This window comes from Chamaea fasciata, unplaced genomic scaffold, assembly GCF_029207755.1.
Source record: "Chamaea fasciata isolate MVZ Bird 193981 ecotype frontalis unplaced genomic scaffold, bChaFas1.0.hap1 SCAF_1090, whole genome shotgun sequence".
In the NCBI taxonomy this organism is placed as follows: domain Eukaryota; kingdom Metazoa; phylum Chordata; class Aves; order Passeriformes; family Sylviidae; genus Chamaea; species Chamaea fasciata.
Window position 1 is genome coordinate 13817 of NW_027095175.1, and position 17370 is coordinate 31186.

The 17370-nt window shown below is 67.6% G+C and overlaps 4 protein-coding genes across 4 annotated transcripts; 1 reads left to right on the forward strand and 3 right to left on the reverse strand.

The window, feature by feature from the left end:
• Positions 1-1226: 1226 nt before the first annotated feature.
• Positions 1227-6539, reverse strand: ECSIT (ECSIT signaling integrator). Its single transcript, XM_066174892.1, has 7 exons — positions 6354-6539; positions 5527-6178; positions 5067-5290; positions 4644-4698; positions 4185-4333; positions 2649-2751; positions 1227-1504 (listed from the first exon to the last, which is right to left on the reverse strand). Exons 1-7 carry the CDS (start codon positions 6414-6416, stop codon positions 1245-1247), a joined length of 1506 nt encoding a protein of 501 aa, XP_066030989.1. The 5' UTR covers positions 6417-6539; the 3' UTR covers positions 1227-1244.
• An 878-nt stretch (positions 6540-7417) lies between these two features.
• CNN1 (calponin 1) lies at positions 7418-14039 on the forward strand. The gene is made up of 7 exons (XM_066174889.1): positions 7418-7643; positions 9536-9657; positions 9852-9918; positions 11477-11614; positions 12423-12533; positions 12619-12765; positions 13039-14039. Exons 1-7 carry the CDS (start codon positions 7581-7583, stop codon positions 13267-13269), a joined length of 879 nt encoding a protein of 292 aa, XP_066030986.1. The 5' UTR covers positions 7418-7580; the 3' UTR covers positions 13270-14039.
• Positions 14040-14108: 69 nt separating this feature from the next.
• Positions 14109-15229, reverse strand: ELOF1 (elongation factor 1). Its single transcript, XM_066174890.1, has 3 exons — positions 14880-15229; positions 14558-14628; positions 14109-14478 (listed from the first exon to the last, which is right to left on the reverse strand). Exons 1-3 carry the CDS (start codon positions 14993-14995, stop codon positions 14414-14416), a joined length of 252 nt encoding a protein of 83 aa, XP_066030987.1. The 5' UTR covers positions 14996-15229; the 3' UTR covers positions 14109-14413.
• A 242-nt stretch (positions 15230-15471) lies between these two features.
• Positions 15472-17077, reverse strand: ACP5 (acid phosphatase 5, tartrate resistant; the record flags this gene model as incomplete). The annotated part of the gene is given in 5 exon segments (XM_066174895.1): positions 15472-16121; positions 16432-16491; positions 16493-16522; positions 16524-16630; positions 16633-17077. Coding segments are annotated over 5 exon segments (879 nt in total), but the record flags the coding sequence as incomplete, so codon positions are not given.
• Positions 17078-17370: the final 293 nt, after the last annotated feature.

A 17370-nucleotide genomic window follows, 5' to 3' on the forward strand; every position in this document is an offset into this window, starting at 1 on the left:
GTCACCGTTAATGTTCACGCTGTGACGCGCTGATGTGACGTCATTGTGACGACCCTCCTACGTCGGCGCGCTGACATGACGTCACTTTGGCCACCCTCATACCGCGGCGCGCTGAGATGACGTCAGCATGACCGCACTGGTTCCGCGGCGCGCTGAGGTGACGCCATAGCACAGCGCTCGGATTGATGACGTCACACCCCGCCTTCCCACCGGGATTTTTTTTTTGGGGGGGGGTCCCCAAGAGACAGACGGCGGAGAGACCCCAAAGGGGGTCCCGGCACATCCCGGAGCGCCCAGGTGGGCGCCGCACCTGAGGGACCCCAACTGTTCACTGAGGACCCCCAAAACTCACCAGGGATCCCCCCAACGTCACTGAGGACCCCCAAAACTCACCAGGGATCCCCCCAACGTCACTGGGACCCCCAAAACTCACCAGGGATCCCCCCAACGTCACTGGGACCCCCAAAACTCACCAGGGATCCCCCCAACGTCACTGAGGACCCCCAAAACTCACCAGGAATCCCCCCAACGTCACTGAGACCCCCAAAACTCACCAGGGATCCCCCCAACGTCACTGAGGACCCCCAAAACTCACCAGGGATCCCCCCAACGTCACTGGGACCCCCAAAACTCACCAGGGATCCCCCCAACGTCACTGGGACCCCCAAAACTCACCAGGGATCCCCCCAACGTCACTGAGGACCCCCAAAACTCACCAGGGATCCCGCCAACGTCACTGGGACCCCCAAAACTCACCAGGGATCCCCCCAACGTCACTGAGGACCCCCAAAACTCACCAGGGATCCCGCCAACGTCACTGGGACCCCCAAAACTCACCAGGGATCCCCCCAACGTCACTGAGGACCCCCAAAACTCACCAGGGATCCCCCCAACGTCACTGAGGACCCCCAAAACTCACCAGGGATCCCCCCGACATCACTGGGACCCCCAAAACTCACCAGGGATCCCCCCAACGTCACTGAGGACCCCCAAAACTCACCAGGGATCCCCCCAACGTCACTGGGACCCCCAAAACTCACCGCGGACCCCTCCAGAACTCATGGGGGACCCCTCCCAGCTCCAGAGTTCCTCCCGGTGCCCCCCAATCTCCCCCCAGGACCCCCAAAACCACTCAGGACCCCCTCAAAATCCCCCAAACCCCCCCAGGACTCCCCCAAAATCCCCCCCAGGACCCCCCAGAACCCCCCAGGACACGAGACCCCCTCTTCCATCATAGCACCCCTTTATTCCCCGCTGCTTTTGGGGGGCTCTCCCCCCGGTTTCCCCTCGGGGGGCTCCAGCCCCACCGCCGGGGGGGTCCCCGGGCCCAGCTGGGGGGTCGGGGGGTGGCCAGGGGGGTCCCCAACCCCCTCGGTGAGGCGGAAGACGACGGGGGCGCGCCCCAAAACCGGATTCTGCTGCTGGAGGCCCGAAATCCACCTGGCCAAGGTGAGCCTGTCCCCGGCCCCCGGCACGCACAGGGCGAACACGGGGCCCTCCTCCACTGCGGGGGGAGAAAAAGGGTCAGGGGACCCAAAAAACCCGCCGGGGCACCCCAAAAACCTCACCTGAGCACCCTAAAAACCTCACCTGAGCACCCCAAAAAAAAACCCCAAAAACCTCACCTGAGCACCCCAAAAACCTCACCTGAGCACCCTAAAAACCTCACCTGAGCACCCCAAAAAAAAAACCCCAAAAAACTCACCTGAGCACCCCAAAAACCCACCTGAGCACCTCAAAAAAAAACCCCAAAAAACTCTCCTGAGCACCCTCAAAACCTCACCTGAGCACCCCAAAACCTCACCTGAGCACCCCAAAAAAAAACCCCAAAAAACTCTCCTGAGCACCCCAAAAACTTCACCTGAGCACCCCAAAAAAAACCCCCAAAAAACTCACCTGAGCACCCCAAAAACCTCACCTGAGCACGCCAAAAAAACCCACCCAAAAACTCACCTGAGCACCCCAAAAACTTCACCTGAACACCCCAAAAAAAACCCCCAAAAAACTCACCTGAGCACCCTATAAACCTCACCTGAGCACCCCAAAAAAAAAACCCCAAAAAACTCTCCTGAGCACCCCAAAAACCTCACCTGAGCACCCCAAAAAAAACCCACCCAAAAACCCACCTGAGCACCTCAAAAAAAAACCCCAAAAAACTCTCCTGAGCACCCTCAAAACCTCACCTGAGCACCCCAAAAAAATCCCCAAAAAACTCTCCTGAGCACCCCAAAAACCTCACCTGAGCACCCCAAAAAAAACCCCCAAAAAACTCACCTGAGCACCCCAAAACCTCACCTGAGCACCCCAAAAAACCCCCCTAAAAACCCCACCTGAGCACCTCCCAAATCTCACCTGAGCACCTCAAAAAAAACCCCACAAGAAACTCACCTGAGCACCCCCAAAATCTCACCTGAGCACCCCCAAAACCTCACCTGAGCACCCCCAAAACCTCACCTGAGCACCCCCAAAACCCCCCTAAAAACCCCACCTGAGCACCTCCCAAATCTCACCTGAGCACCTCAAAAAAACCCACCTGAGTGCCCCAAAAAAAAACCCCCCAAAAACTTCACCTGAGCACCCCAAAACCCCCCCGAAAACTCACCTGAGCCCCCCAAAACCTCACCTGAGCCCCCCCCCCAGACCCTCACCTTCATCCACATCGAAGTCTTCCTCGTCCCAGGGGCCGCGCTCCAGGTCCAGCTCCAGGTGCAGGGGGAAGTAAAAGCTGCGCTCGGGGTCCGGGGGCGGCTCCTGGGGGGGCATTGAGAGGATTCCGGGATGTTCTGGGATGTTCTGGAACATTCTGGGATGTTCTGGGACGTTCTTGGTGTCTCACCCTCAGCTCTGGGGGCAGGGTTAGGGTAGGATTTTGGGTTTGGGGTCAGGGTTTAGGGTCAGGGTTAGGGTCAAGGTTTGGGGTCAGGGTTTGGGGTCAGGGTTTAGGGTCAAGGTTTGGGGTCAGGGTTAGGGTCAAGGTTTGGGGTCAGGATTTAGGGTCAAGGTTTGGGGTCAGGGTTAGGGTCAAGGTTTAGGGTCAAGGTTTGGGGTCAGGGTTTGGGGTCAGGGTTTAGGGTCAGGGTTAGGGTCAAGGTTTGGGGTCAGGGTTAGGGTCAAGGTTTGGGGTCAGGGTTAGGGTCAAGGTTTAGGGTCAGGGTTTGGGGTCAGGGTTTAGGGTCAAGGTTAGGGTCAAGGTTTGGGGTCAGGGTTTGGGGTCAGGGTTTAGGGTCAGGGTTAGGGTCAGGGTTTGGGGTCAGGGTTTGGGGTCAGGATTTAGGGTCAAGGTTTGGGGTCAGGGTTAGGGTCAAGGTTTGGGGTCAGGGTTTAGGGTCAGGGTTAGGGTCAGGGTTTGGGGTCAGGGTTTAGGGTCAGGGTTAGGGTCAAGGTTTGGGGTCAGGGTTTGGGGTCAGGGTTTAGGGTCAGGGTTAGGGTCAAGGTTTGGGGTCAGGGTTTGGGGTCAGGGTTTAGGGTCAGGGTTAGGGTCAAGGTTTGGGGTCAGGATTTAGGGTCAAGGTTTGGGGTCAGGGTTAGGGTCAAGGTTTAGGGTCAAGGTTTGGGGTCAGGGTTAGGGTCAAGGTTTGGGGTCAGGATTTAGGGTCAAGGTTTAGGGTCAGGGTTAGGGTCAAGGTTTAGGGTCAAGGTTTGGGGTCAGGGTTAGGGTCAAGGTTTGGGGTCAGGATTTAGGGTCAAGGTTTAGGGTCAGGGTTTAGGGTCAGGGTTTGGGGTCAAGGTTTAGGGTCAAGGTTTGGGGTCAGGGTTTGGGGTCTTTGGGGTCTCACCCTCAGCTCTGGGGTCAGGGGTTAGGATTAAGCTTTAGGGTCAGTGTTTAGGGTTAAGATCAGGGTTTAGGGTCAGGGTTTGGGGTTTAGGGGTCTCACCCTCAGCTTTGGGGGTAGTGGTTTGGTTTAGGGTTCGGTTTAGGGTTTAGGGTCAGGGTTTGGGGTTTTGGGGTCCCACTCTGAGCTCCGGGGGCAGGGGTTTGGTTTAGGGTTCGGTTTAGGGTTTAGGGTCAGGGTTTAGGGTTTTGGGGTCCCACCCTGAGCTCCGGGGGCAGGGGTTTGGTTTAGGGTTCGGCTTAGGGTTTAGGGTCAGGGTTTGGGGTTTTGGGGTCCCACCCTGAGTTCTGGGGGCAGGGTTAGGATTAAGGTTTAGGTTTAGGGTCAGGGTTTAGGGTTTTGGGGTCCCACCCTGAGCTCCGGGGGCAGCGGGTCCCCCCGTAACACGAAGTATCTCAGCAGGGTCCCGCGCAGCCAGAGCGGGAACGGCCCCTCCACAAACACGGGCCGGGCCGGGTCGTGCTGGGCCAGCAGCTCCCTCTGATCGGGGCTCTGGCAGCCTGGGGACACGGGGACACCTGGGGACACCTGGGGACACCTGGGGACACCTGGGGACAGCGCAGAGCCACCCAGCGCATCCCAAACCCAACCACAATCACCCCCACAGGGACCTCCAGGGCACCCCAAAACCCTCCCAAGGGACCCCAAAACCCTCCAAAGGGACCCCAAACCCCTGGCACCTCAGACCAACCCCATCCAGGACACCCCAAAACCCTCCCACGGGACACCAAAGTCCTCAAACCCGAGACCAAGCCTCTCCAGGGGACCCCAAAGCCTTCCCCCGGGCCCCTCCGGGACCCCCAGACTCACTGACGATGTAGGGCTGGACTGAACCTTCGTCCTCCCCCGTGTCCGGCACCGGCGGCTGCGGGGTGGGGACACGGGGGTCACTGCAGGGACACCACCCCCTGTCCCCTCAGTGGTGGCCCCAACTCCTGTGTCACCCCAGATGTGCCCCCCATTCCTGTGTCACCCCAGATGTGTCCCTGTCACCCTCAGCTGTTCCCTCAACTGTCCCTCTGGCTGTCCCCATGTCCCCTCAGCTGTCCCTGTGCCCCCTTAGCTTGTCCCCGTGTCCCCTCAGCTGTCCCCCCGTCCCGCCATGCCCCCCCAGCCGTGTCCCCTCAGCCATGTCCCTGTCCCCGTGTCCCCCCAGCTGTCCCCCTTGTGCCCCCCCAGCCGTGTTCCCCTGGCTGTCCCTGTGTCCCCCGCGTGTCCCCCCCGTGTCCTCACCTGGATGACAGTGATGGCGGCCGCGGGGTCCCCGGCCATCCTGCGCAGCCCCAGGTGCGCGGCCTCCAGCCCGGGGCGGGGCAGGCGGGGGGGCAGCGGGTGGGGATCCAGGTGACGGAACCGGGGCAGCCAGAACAGCATCCGCTGCACCTTCCGCACCGGGCGGCTGTGGGGACCGAACACCCCCAGCAGCAGGAACCGCGTCTCGGCGTCGGGGACCACCCCTGGGGACATCGGGGACATTGGGGACACTGACGACATTGGGGGACACCGAAGGGGCAGCAGCAGGAACTCACACCTGGGGACATTGTGGGTACAGGTGACGCAGGGAAGGCACCAAGGGGGGACACGGGAGCGCTCAGGATGGACACGGAGGGACACAAGGACAGATAACGGGGTGGGGACAGTGACCCGGGGAGGGATGCGGACCCTCGGCGGCACCGTGACACCCGTCACTCACCGTAGCGCTCCATCTGCTCGAGCAGCCGCAGCCCGCACTCCTGCTGCCGCGGGAAGGGGAAGAGCAGGCGCTGCACGGCTCCCCGGGGCACCCAGGGCCCGCGGGGCAGCAGCCGCAGCAGCGCGTTGTAGGCGCCCAGGCTGCGCTCCACGCCCCGCGCCGGCATCGCCGCCAGCGCCGCCTCCACCAGCGCCAGGCGCCCGCCGCGGCCCGGGGGATGGCGGCACGCGTCCCGCAGCGCCGCCTCGAACGCCGCGGGGCCGCCGGTGCCACTGCCGGCGTCGCCCGTGTCGCCCGCGTCGCCGTCCTGCTGGTGGTCGCGGTGCGTTTGGTGGGAGCGGAGGTGTAGCCGTCGGGGTTCGGAGGTGACACCCCCGGAGGTGGCACCCCTTGAAGTGTCACCCCTTGAGGTGGCACCCCTAAAGGTGTCGTGCCCTGGGGTGTCACTCCTCGAGGTGTCACCCTTGGCAGTGTCACCCCTAAAGGTGTCACCCCTTGCGGGGTCCCGCTCCTTGTCCCGGATCTTGTGGAAGTGGCGATGCCACGCTGAGGTGTCACCCCTGGAGGTGTCACCCCTGGCGGTGTCACCCCTGGAGGTGTCACTCCCCTCAGTGGGGACACGAGCGGGGCGCTGGCACAAACTCCGGCAGAGCTGGAGGAGGAGGAGAAAAGGGTCACCACAGACGTCCCCGTGTCCTCGCACTGTCCCCGTGTCCCCCCAGTGTCCCCACAGTGTCTCCAGTGTCCCAGTGTCCCCACAGAGTCCCCACACCCCGTCCGTCCCCGCTGTCCCCGCTGTCCCCCGCCCCCGCCAGACTCCCCCGCACCTCCGGAGCTCCGGGGCCGGCCCAGAGGCCGCGGGGCAGCGCGCGGACCCAGCCCAGACGCATTGTCGCCGCTTTGTCGCCGCTTTGTCGCCAGAGTGTCGCGGTGTCACGGCCCGGTCCCTCTGTCCCCACGCCGGGACGCTCCCCTGGGCGCCGCCATCTTGGCTCTGACCCCGCGCCTCAGGGTCAGGAGGCGGGGCCTGCCGGCGTAACCAATCACAGCGTGGCTTTCATCCGCGGGTTGTGGCGAGCGCGGTGATTGGCAGGGAGCGCGAGGGCGGGGCTCGGAGGGGTTCCCCCGTGACGTCAGAGCGGGACCCCGGGCTGAGCTCAGGGAAGGGGATACGCGGTGACGTCACTGGGGGGGTTAGCGATGATGTCAGAGCCGTTCAATGGGAACCGCAGCTCGGGCGGGGGGTCGAGGGGTTCCCCTAGTCCCGGGGGGGGGCGGGGGGATCCCCGGTGTCCCCCCTGTCCGGGGGGGGGTCTCGGAGTCGCGGGGGGGGGAGGAGCGGGGACGGCCCGGTGGCAGGGGAGGGGGAGGGGGACATTCCCCACCCGTGACGAGTCGTGTCCTCCCCCCGGGGGGGGCGGCGGAGTCCGATCCGGTGACGGCAGCGAGGGGAGAACGCGGCGGAGAGCGAACCGCGGTGTCTCGGGGGGGTCCCGGAGCACCGGGGGGGTCCCAAGTGTCCGGGGATGTGACCCCAGGTGACCCCGGGGGTCCCCCGGGCATGGCGGAGGAGCCCCCGCTGTCCTGAGGGGGGTCCCGGCTCCGGGGGGACACCCCGGTGACCTGGAGGGGGGACACCGGTGTCCGGTGGGAGGGGGGACCGCGCGAAGGGGCAGATTTGGGGCGGGGGGGCCGCGCCGGGACTCCCGTGCCACCCCCCCCCCCGGGATGTCCCCCCCCCACTCCGGGATCCCCCCCGCTAAATGTGGAAAAAATGACGCCATCACCCGCCCCGCCGTGACGTCAGCGCGGCGGAGGCCGCGGATTGGCTGCGGCCGCCCCGGCCCGGGGGGGGCTCCGCGCCCACCTCCCACTTTTAAAAGTTGCGGCGGCGGCGCCGGGACGGGACCGACCGAGGGCACCGACCCCAACCGAGGGCACCGACCCGACCCGGGACAGCCCCGAACCGACCCGGGACAACCCCGAACCGGCGCCTCCGCCTCGCCGCGACCCCACCGGAGCCCCCGAGACCCCCCCGCCCCGGGACCCCCGAAATGTCCAACGCGCACTTCAACCGCGGGCCGGCCTACGGGCTGTCGGCCGAGGTGAAGAACAAGGTGAGCGGCACCGAACCGAACCGAACCGCGGGGATCCGGTCCGGTCCCGGCGGCTGTGACCCTCTTCCCCCTCCCCGGGGGGGTTCGGTAGCACCGGGGGCGGGCCGGGGTCGCGGCTGGAGCCGGCGGGAGCGGGGGCGGGACCCGGCGCTGTCCCTGGTGCTGCCCCGGGAGGGAAGGGACGGGCACCGGGACACCGGGGGGCGGCACCGGGGTGTTGCCCCCCACGGGGGTCTCACAGGGCTCCGGTTTACCGGGGATGGGGTTTGGAGGTCCCCTCAGCCCCCGGTCCCTCCGGTAAATGGGAGGTGACGGGCACCGAGTCCCCCAGGGGACAGCGACACCGGGGTCAGCCCGGGAGCACCGGGGGGGGTCTCGCCGGGGCGCGACCCGTTAAGGGTTAACCCGAGGAGGGGGGCTCCGGTAGCCCCGGGAGGGGGGGGGGGGGTTCCCGCCGACCCCCGATCCCGCGCGTACCGGGAGGTGACGCTGGCGACACCGCGATCCCCCCTCGGGGCGAGGGGAGGGGGGGCTGAGGAGAGGACGGGGAAGGGGAGGGGGGGGGGGCGACACCGGAACGGCGCCGGTGAACACCGGGACCCCCCCCCCCCGCCCGAGCCCCTCACCGGTGTCCGCCCCGTGAAGAGTTAACGGGGCCGGTTCGGGCGGCCCCGGGGGTTGGGGGGGCGGGAGATACCGGACACGGCAAGGGGGTGGGGGGGGTCCCGCCGAGCACCGGCCCGTGAAGGGTTAACGGGGGGTGGGGGGGGGGGGAGCTCGGCGGCCCGGGGGGGGCCCGGCGCCCCCCGGCCCCGCCGTGAGCCCTTATAAGGCGGCGGAGCGCGGCGGGCGGGCGGCGGCGGCCCCGGCCCGGGGCTATATATGGGCAAAGGTTCGGCCGCTCCGGTCGCCCGCCGTGCCCGGGGGGGGGCGGGGCGGGGCCCGGGGGGGGGGGGTCCGGGCACCCCCGGGTCCCTCGGCCCCTCCCGGGCCCCGCGGGGAACGGGGACACCGGCGATTCTGTGAGCTCGTCCTCGCTGCCGTCCCCGAAGTCCCCTTAGGGCCGTCGCCCGCCGCCGTCTCCGTGTCCCCGTTATGGCGGGGATGTGTCCCCCGTGTCGCCAGCGGTGTCCCCCGCATCCTCCCCGTCCTCCTGACGCTGTCCCCCGTGTCCCCGTGGTGGTGTCCCCCACGTTGTCCCCGTGCCACCAGCCCCCCGGCGGTGTCCCCATCCCCTGGCGGTGACCCCACGTTCCCCCGGTGCTGTCCCCGGGCTCCCCCATCCCCTGGCGGTGTCCCCACATCCTCCGGTGATGTCCCCACATGTCCCTGTGTCCCTCGGTGCTGTCCCCATCCCCCGGTGGTGTCCCCATCCCCCAGTGGTGTCCCCATGTCCCCTGACGGTGTCCCACGTCCCCCCGGCGGTGTCCCCGTGTCCCCCCGCGGTGTCCCACGTCCCGGTGTCCCCGTGTCCCCCGGTGGTGTCCCAGTGTCCCCCAGCAGTGTCCCACGTCCCGGTGTCCCCGTGACCCCCGGCGGTGTCCCAGTGTCCCCCAGCAGTGTCCCACGTCCCGGTGTCCCCGTGTCCCCCGGCGGTGTCCCCATGTCCCCTGACGGTGTCCCACGTCCCCCCGGCGGTGTCCCACGTCCCAGTGTCCCCGTGACCCCCGGCGGTGTCCCACATCCCGGTGTCCCCGTGTCCCCCGGCGGTGTCCCCGTGTCCCCCGGCAGTGTCCCACGTCCCGGTGTCCCCGTGTCCCCCGGCGGTGTCCCCATGTCCCCTGACGGTGTCCCACGTCCCCCCGGCGGTGTCCCACGTCCCGGTGTCCCGGTGTCCCCCGGCGGTGTCCCCGTGTCCCCCGACGGTGTCCCACGTCCCGGTGTCCCCGCAGCTGGCGCAGAAGTACGACCCCCAGCACGAGCGGGAGCTCCGCGCCTGGATCGAGGGGACCACGGGGCGCCGGATCGGGGACAACTTCATGGACGGGCTCAAGGACGGCGTCATCCTCTGCGAGTACGACCCCTGACCTCTGCCCCCTGCCCCCGAGTGACCCCTGACCCCTGACCCCGAGTGACCCCTGCCCACTGACCCCCGACCCCGAGTGACCTCTGACCCCAGACTCCTGACCCCCGACCCCGAGTGACCCCTGAGCGACCCCTGACCTCACCTGTGCTGACCTCTGACCCCACCTGTGCCAACCCCTCCAGGCTAATCAACAAACTGCAGCCGGGCTCGGTGCCGAAGGTGAACGAACCCGTCCAGAACTGGCACAAGGTCAGGGGAGACCCCAAACCCGGGCCCTGACCCCAAACCCCAAACCTGGGCCCTGACCCCAAACCCCAAACCCGGGCCCTGACCCCAAACCCCAAACCCCAAACCCAGGCCCTGACCCCAAACCCCAAACCTGGGCCCTGACCCCAAACCCCAAACCTGGGCCCTGACCCCAAACCCCAAACCTGGGCCCTGACCCCAAACCCCAAACCTGGGCCCTGACCCCGAACCCCGAACCCCAAACCCCAAACCCGGGCCCTGACCCCAAACCCCAAACCCGGGCCCTGACCCCAAACCCCAAACCTGGGCCCTGACCCCAAACCCCAAACCTGGGCCCTGACCCCGAACCCCGAACCCCAAACCCCAAACCCGGGCCCTGACCCCAAACCCCAAACCCGGGCCCTGACCCCGAACCCCAAACCCCAAACCCGGGCCCTGACCCCAAACCCCAAACCTGGGCCCTGACCCCAAACCCCAAACCCGGGCCCTGACCCCGAACCCCAAACCCGGGCCCTGACCCCAAACCCCAAACCCCAAACCTGGGCCCTGACCCCGAACCCCAAACCTGGGCCCTGACCCCGAACCCCAAACCCGGGCCCTGACCCTGAACCCCAAACCCCAAACCTGGGCCCTGACCCCGAACCCCAAACCCGGGCCCTGACCCTGAACCCCAAACCCCAAACCCAGGCCCTGACCCCAAACCCCAAACCTGGGCCCTGACCCTGAACCCCAAACCCGGGCCCTGACCCCAAACCCCAAACCCCCAAACCCGGGCCCTGACCCCAAACCCCAAACCCGGGCCCTGACCCCAAACCCCAAACCCCAAACCCAGGCCCTGACCCCAAACCCCAAACCTGGGCCCTGACCCCAAACCCCAAACCCAGGCCCTGACCCCAAACCCCAAACCTGGGCCCTGACCCCGAACCCCAAACCTGGGCCCTGACCCCAAACCCCAAACCCCCAAACCCGGGCCCTGACCCCGAACCCCAAACCTGGGCCCTGACCCCGAACCCCAAACCCCAAACCCGGGCCCTGACCCCAAACCCCAAACCTGGGCCCTGACCCCAAACCCCAAACCCCCAAACCCGGGCCCTGACCCCAAACCCCAAACCTGGGCCCTGACCCCGAACCCCAAACCTGGGCCCTGACCCCGAACCCCAAACCTGGGCCCTGACCCCAAACCCCAAACCCCCAAACCCGGGCCCTGACCCCGAACCCCAAACCTGGGCCCTGACCCCGAACCCCAAACCCCAAACCCGGGCCCTGACCCCAAACCCCAAACCCCCAAACCCGGGCCCTGACCCCAAACCCCAAACCCCCAAACCCGGGCCCTGACCCCAAACCCCAAACCCCAAACCCGGGCCCTGACCCCAAACCCAGGGATTTTGGGGCAGGTCTGGGGGTGGGTTCTGACCCCAAATCTCAGTTCTGACCCCAAACCCAGGCTCTGGGGAGGGTCTGGGGGTGGGTTGTGACCCCAAACCCGGGCTCTGACCCCGAACCCGTGGTTTTGGGGGCGGGCTGTGACCCCAAACCCCCCTCCCACCCCCTCCCCGCCCAGCTGGAGAACATCGGGAACTTCCTGCGGGCCATCACGCGCTATGGGGTGAAGCCCCACGACATCTTCGAGGCCAACGACCTCTTCGAGAACACCAACCACACCCAGGTGCAGTCCACCCTCATCGCCCTCGCCAGCCAGGTGAGCCCCCTGGGGGGGTAATGGGGGCCTGGGGGGATTCTGGGGGGTCCTGGGGGGGTTAAAGGGTCTGGGAGGCTCCAGAGGGTCCAGGTGACCCCATGGACATGCTGCTGCCTCACCTGGGGGGGATCCAGAGGGGGGATTTGGGGTCTGGGGAGGGGATTTGGGGTCTGGGGTGGGGATTTGGGGTCTGGGGAGGGGATTTGGGGTCTGGGGAGGGGATTTGGGGTCTGGGGTGGGGCTTTGGGGTCTAGGGAGGGGATTTGGGGTCTGGGGTGGGGATTTGGGGTCTGGGGTGGGGATTTGGGATCGGGGGTGGGGATTCGGGGTCTGGGGAGGGGATTTGGGGTCCAGGGTGGGGATTTGGGGTCTGGGGTGGGGATTTGGGGTCTGGGGTGGGGATTTGGGGTCTGGGGAGGGGATTTGGGGTCTGGGGAGGGGATTTGGGGTCTGGGGTGGGGCTTTGGGGTCTAGGGAGGGGATTTGGGGTCTGGGGAGGGGATTTGGGGTCTGTGGAGGGGATTTGGGGTCTGGGGTGGGGATTTGGGGTCTGGGGTGGGGATTTGGGGTCTGGGGTGGGGATTTGGGGTCTGGGGAGGGGATTTGGGGTCTGGGGTGGGGCTTTGGGGTCTAGGGAGGGGATTTGGGGTCTGGGGAGGGGATTTGGGGTCTGGGGTGGGGATTTGGGGTCTGGGGAGGATATTTGGGGTCCGGGGAGGATATTTGGGGTGCGGGGAGAGGATTTGGGGTCTGGGGAGGGGATTTTGGGGTCGTGAGCCCCCCCCCCAACCCCGGGGGTCTCGTCCAGGCCAAGACAAAGGGGAACAACGTGGGGCTGGGGGTGAAATACGCCGAGAAGCAGCAGCGGCGCTTCCACCCCGAGAAGCTGCGCGAGGGCAGGAACATCATCGGGCTGCAGGTGACACCTGGGGGACACCTGGGGGACACCCGGGGGGAGGGGGGTGGTGGCAGGGGACAGGTGGTGACGCCGTGACTGTCCCCAGATGGGCACCAACAAGTTCGCCAGCCAGCAAGGCATGACGGCGTACGGGACACGGCGACACCTGTACGACCCCAAACTGGGCACGGACCAGCCCCTGGACCAGGCCACCATCAGCCTCCAGATGGGCACCAACAAAGGCGCCAGCCAGGTGGGGACACGGGGACACTGCGGAGGGACAGGGACGCTGCTAGCCCTGGGGGGACACAGGGACATGGGGACAGATGGCACCAGGGGACTTCAATCTCCTGGACCCGGGGGGGACAAAGAGACTTTGAGAAGGGAATAAAGAGACTTTGGGGACAAAGAGAGGACGGACAGACAGCAGGCGGAGGACAGAGGGACCCCCGGGGACACTCCGCACCCCGCGGGGGTGACCCTGTCCCCACTGCCACCACCCTAAACCACCTCCGCCCCGGTCCAGGCGGGCATGACGGCCCCGGGGACCAAGCGGCAGATCTTCGAGCCGGCGCTGGGCATGGAGCACTGCGACACCATGACCATCGGCCTGCAGATGGGCAGCAACAAGGGCGCGTCGCAGCAGGGCATGACGGTGTACGGCCTCCCGCGCCAGGTCTACGACCCCAAATACTGCGGGGGCCCCGAGCTGCTGGGCCACGACGGCTACGACGGCCACCTGTACAACTCCCAGTAGCCGCCGGTTCTTCATCCGCCCCGTCCCGTCCCGCCCCGTCCTCCTGCGGCCGCTTCGCAACCCGACATCACCGCTCAGACACCGGCCTCACCGCGCCCCGGCCCGGGGCTGCCACCGGGACCAGGGGGAACCGGCACCGGGATCGGCCCCCGGGGGAACCGGCGCTGGGATCGATCCCCAGGGGAAACCGGCACCGGGATCGGCCCCCGGGGGAACCGGTGCTGGGATCGATCCCCAGGGGAAACCGGCACCGGGATCGATCCCCGGGGGGAACCGGCGCTGGGATCGATCCCCAGGAGGAACCGGCACCGAGATCGATCCCCAGGGGAACCGGCACCGGGATCAATCCCCGGGGGAACCGGCACCAGGATCGATCCCCAGGGGAAACCAGCACCGGGATCAGTCACCGGGAGGAACCGGCACCAGGAGCAGCACTGGAGTCCAGCCTGGGCTTGGTCCTGGTGGGGTTCGGCCCCCGGGATCGGTACCGGGGCTGGATCGGCACCGGGAGCAGTACCGGGATCGGCCCCCGGGGGGGATCCCGAGTGCCGGGATTGTCCCCAGGGTTGTCCCCAGGGGAGGGGACAGCGCCGGGATTGTCCCCAGGGGGGTGACAGCGCCGGGATTGTCCCCAGGGGGGTGACAGCGCCGGGATTGTCCCCAGGGGGGTGACAGCGCCGGGTCCAGCCCCAGGATCGGCCCCGGGGGGTTCGGCCCCCGCCACGTGTGAGAAGCCACCGAGGCACAATAAAAGCCACACGCAAAAGTGACACCTGTGGGAGCGTCTGAGGACACCGAGGGGACAAAAAGGGACAAATGAGACCGGCAGGGACCAAGGACACCAGCGGGGGGGGGGTTTATTCCGGGGTGGCTCTGCCAAAACGTGTCACAGCCGTCCCAAAGTCCCCCTGGGGACAAGGGCCTGGGGGGGGCAAATGTCACCCCTGGGGGTGGCACTGAGAGTCACCAGGGGGGTGTCACCGTGTCCTGGGGGTGTCACCAAGGGGGTGTCACTGTGTCCTGGGGGTGTCACCAAACCCTCGGGGTGTCACCAGGAGGATGTCACCGTGTGCCGGGGGCTGTTGTCACCCCCCCGGGGGTGGCTCTGGGGACAGGGCACCGCTGTCACCGCCCCCCCCCGGTGTCACTGGTTGGCGGCCTCGCAGGCGTCGATCCAATCGCTGTAAACGTCCACGGGCTCCGACAGGTCTGGGGGCGCCGTTAAGGCTCAAAACAGGATCGGGGGGGTCCCGGGGGGTCCCGGTGGGGGGGGTCCAGGTAAGGATACAGGTGATGGGGGTCTGGAACTCCTCCAGGCACACGGTGCACGAGATCACGCCGGTGTTACGGGCGCGGTCCCTGGCGGCGGGGGGGGGGAAATAACGGGAGGGTTGTGACCCCCCCGCGCTCGGTACCGACCCCCCCCCCCGGAACCCAACCTGTGCCCCCCCGCCCCCCCGGTACCGTCACCGTTCCCCGTTCACGTCCCCCCCTCTCTCCGTTTCCTCCGCCGCCCTTTCCGCGCTGTCGCCCATGCCCGTGTCCCCCCGGTGTCCCGTCCCGGTGTCCCCCCGGTGTCCCCCCGGTGTCCACCCCCCCTCCCCGCTCACATCTTGACGTCGCAGGATTTCTCGTGGTTGCAGAAGGGACACGTGAACTGCGTCTCCAGCGTCCCCGTCATCTTCTTCTTAGGCGGCGGCTTCCGCTTCGACTTGCGGCGACCCATGGCGGCCGAGCACCGGAGCGCAGAACCGGGAACGGCTTCGGGAACGGCAAGCACACCGGGGGCGGCCCCGGAAGCCGCCTCGGAGCGGCCCCGACCCGCTACGGGACGTGCCGGGGGCGGCTCGACCCCTCCGGGACCCTCCGGGACCCTCCGGCTCCCCCCCGGTTCCTCCCGGTTCCTCACACCGCGCTCCCGCCGCCTTCCCGGAAGTGCCGCCCCTCCGCCCTCAGCCAATCCGCAGCGGGAACAGCGCGCTCTGCCCCACGTGACTCAAAAGCGCGCCTCTCATTGGTCGATACGCGCGGCGCCCCCAGCCAATCACCAGCGACTCGCGCGCTGCCCCGCCCACTGGATGGACGCGCGGCTGCAGCTAATCAGCAGCGAGGGGGGCGTGGTCAGTGCCCTCAGGCTCCGCCCCCCCGCGCGGATTTTGGGGCGAATCGCGGCGGGTTTGGGTCCGGCCATGGCGGCGGCGCCGTTCACAGGGTTTATTGGGGGACATTCGTCACGTGGGGGCAACCCAGGGGGCCGTCAGTGTCCCCAGGGGTCAGGGGTCAGTGTCCCCAGTGTCCTCCAGGTCACCGGGTCCCCCAGGTCAGGGGGTCACTGGGGTCTCCCCCCCCACGGTCACGGGTCCGTGTCCGGTCCCCGGGTGTCCCCCAAGGGGTCAGAGATCATGGGGTGCCTTCCAGGACAGGGGTCCCAGTGTCCCCCATGTCCCCAGTGTCACCCAGGGGGTCAGAGATCACGGAGTGTCCCCAAAGTCAGTGGTCCCAGTGTCACCAGTGTCCCCCAGTGTCACCCAGGGGGTCAGAGATCACGAGGTGTCCCCCAGTGTCGGGGTCCCATTGTCCCCATTGCCCCCACTGTCCCCGGTGTCGCCGGGGGCTCAGGGCTGGCGCGGCGGCAGCGTCACGCGGTGCAGGAGGCGCCCGGTGGCCTCCAGGAAGGTGACGGTGACGCCGGCGGGCTCCAGGCGCAGGTGGGCGAAGCCGCCGGGGCTCCCGGGGCTGCCGAAGAAGAAGCGGAGGGCGCCAGGCGGGACGGAGCCCGCGTGGGGCCGCGAGTCCTCCATGAAATTCCCGGCGCCGCTCAGCACGTAACCGACCCCGCCCTCCTCCAGGTACTGCCGGGGGAAAAGGGCGGGTGAGGGGGGGGACACACCTGGGGACACACCTGGGGACACACCGACCCTGCCCTTCTCCAGGTACTGCCAGGGAAAGGGGCGGGGTCAGGGGGGGGACACACCTGGGGATACACCTGGGGACACACCTGGGGTCACCCCCGGAACCCCCCAGGACAGGGTTTAGGGGGTCCCTGCACACCTGGGGGACACCTGAGCACCCCACACACCTTGAGGACACCTTGGGGGGGGGGGTTTAGCGGTGTCCCCACACCTTCGGGGCAGATTTCAGACCCCTGAGCCCCGCCCTCACCTGCAGGTTGTGGTCGTGGCCGCACAGGTAGGCGGTGACGCGGTGGCGCCGCAGCAGCGGGCCGCAGCAGGCGCAGCAGGCACGGCGTGGGGGCCGTGCTTGGCCACCGACCACACCGGGTAGTGGCCGGCCACCAGCACGAACCTGTCGCCGGCCGCCGCCTCCAGGCTGCGCCCGCAGCCAGCCCAGGTGAGCCGCCGCCCGCCGCCGCGTCCCGCGGCCCCGCGGGGACGGCGCCGAGGCCGAAGTCGTCGCTGTGGCCGCAGAGCAGCACCGTGTCCAGCACCAGCAGCCGCGCCGACGAGTTGGAGCCGGGCACGTGAAGGCGCAGGCTGTAGTAGGGGTGCGGGAAGTGCCTGCGGGGACACCGTGGGGACACTTGGGGGACAGCCTGGGGACACCTGGGGACACCCAGGCACGAGGTACAGGCTGTAGTAGGGGTGCGGGAAGTGCCTGCGGGGACACCGTGGGGACACTTGGGGACAGCCTGGGGACACTTGGGGACACCCAGGCACGAGGTACAGGCTGTAGTAGGGGTGCGGGAAGTGCCTGCGGGGACACCGTGGGGACACTTGGGGGACAGCCTGGGGACACCTGGGGACACCCAGGCACGAGGTACAGGCTGTAGTAGGGGTGCGGGAAGTGCCTGCGGGGGACACCGTGGGGACACTTGGGGACAGCCTGGGGACACTTGGGGACACAGGGACAAGCGGGGACACCCCTGGGGATGCACTGAGGGGGCCTGGGGGGGCCTTGGGGACAGGCTGGGGACACCCAAAGGGGGCTTGGGGACAGGCTGGGGACACCCCCGGCACAAGGTACAGGCTGTAGTAGGGGCGCGGGAAGTGCCTGCGAGGACACCGAGGGGACACTTGGGGACATGGCAGGGATTGGTGGGAAGGGTTTGGGGACATCCTGTGGACACCAGGACACATGGGG

What these genes read in the sequence shown, in the direction of transcription:
- ECSIT (XM_066174892.1), bottom strand. Translation starts at nt 6,416, where the DNA reads ATGCGTCTGGGCTGGGTCCGCGCGCTGCCCCGCGGCCTCTGGGCCGGC. An exon ending in AGTCCAGCCCTACATCGTCA is followed by an intron (nt 4,334 to 4,643) that starts GTGAGTCTGGGG and finishes CCGTGTCCCCAG; the next exon opens with GCTGCCAGAGCCCCGATCAG. An exon ending in CGCTGCCCCCGGAGCTCAGG is followed by an intron (nt 2,752 to 4,184) that starts GTGGGACCCCAA and finishes ATGCCCCCCCAG; the next exon opens with GAGCCGCCCCCGGACCCCGA.
- CNN1 (XM_066174889.1), top strand. Translation starts at nt 7,581, where the DNA reads ATGTCCAACGCGCACTTCAACCGCGGGCCGGCCTACGGGCTGTCGGCC. An exon ending in CGGCCGAGGTGAAGAACAAG is followed by an intron (nt 7,644 to 9,535) that starts GTGAGCGGCACC and finishes GTGTCCCCGCAG; the next exon opens with CTGGCGCAGAAGTACGACCC. An exon ending in GACGGCGTCATCCTCTGCGA is followed by an intron (nt 9,658 to 9,851) that starts GTACGACCCCTG and finishes CAACCCCTCCAG; the next exon opens with GCTAATCAACAAACTGCAGC.
- ELOF1 (XM_066174890.1), bottom strand. Translation starts at nt 14,995, where the DNA reads ATGGGTCGCCGCAAGTCGAAGCGGAAGCCGCCGCCTAAGAAGAAGATG. An exon ending in AAATCCTGCGACGTCAAGAT is followed by an intron (nt 14,629 to 14,879) that starts GTGAGCGGGGAG and finishes CCCCGCCGCCAG; the next exon opens with GGACCGCGCCCGTAACACCG. An exon ending in GTTCCAGACCCCCATCACCT is followed by an intron (nt 14,479 to 14,557) that starts GTATCCTTACCT and finishes CGGCGCCCCCAG; the next exon opens with ACCTGTCGGAGCCCGTGGAC.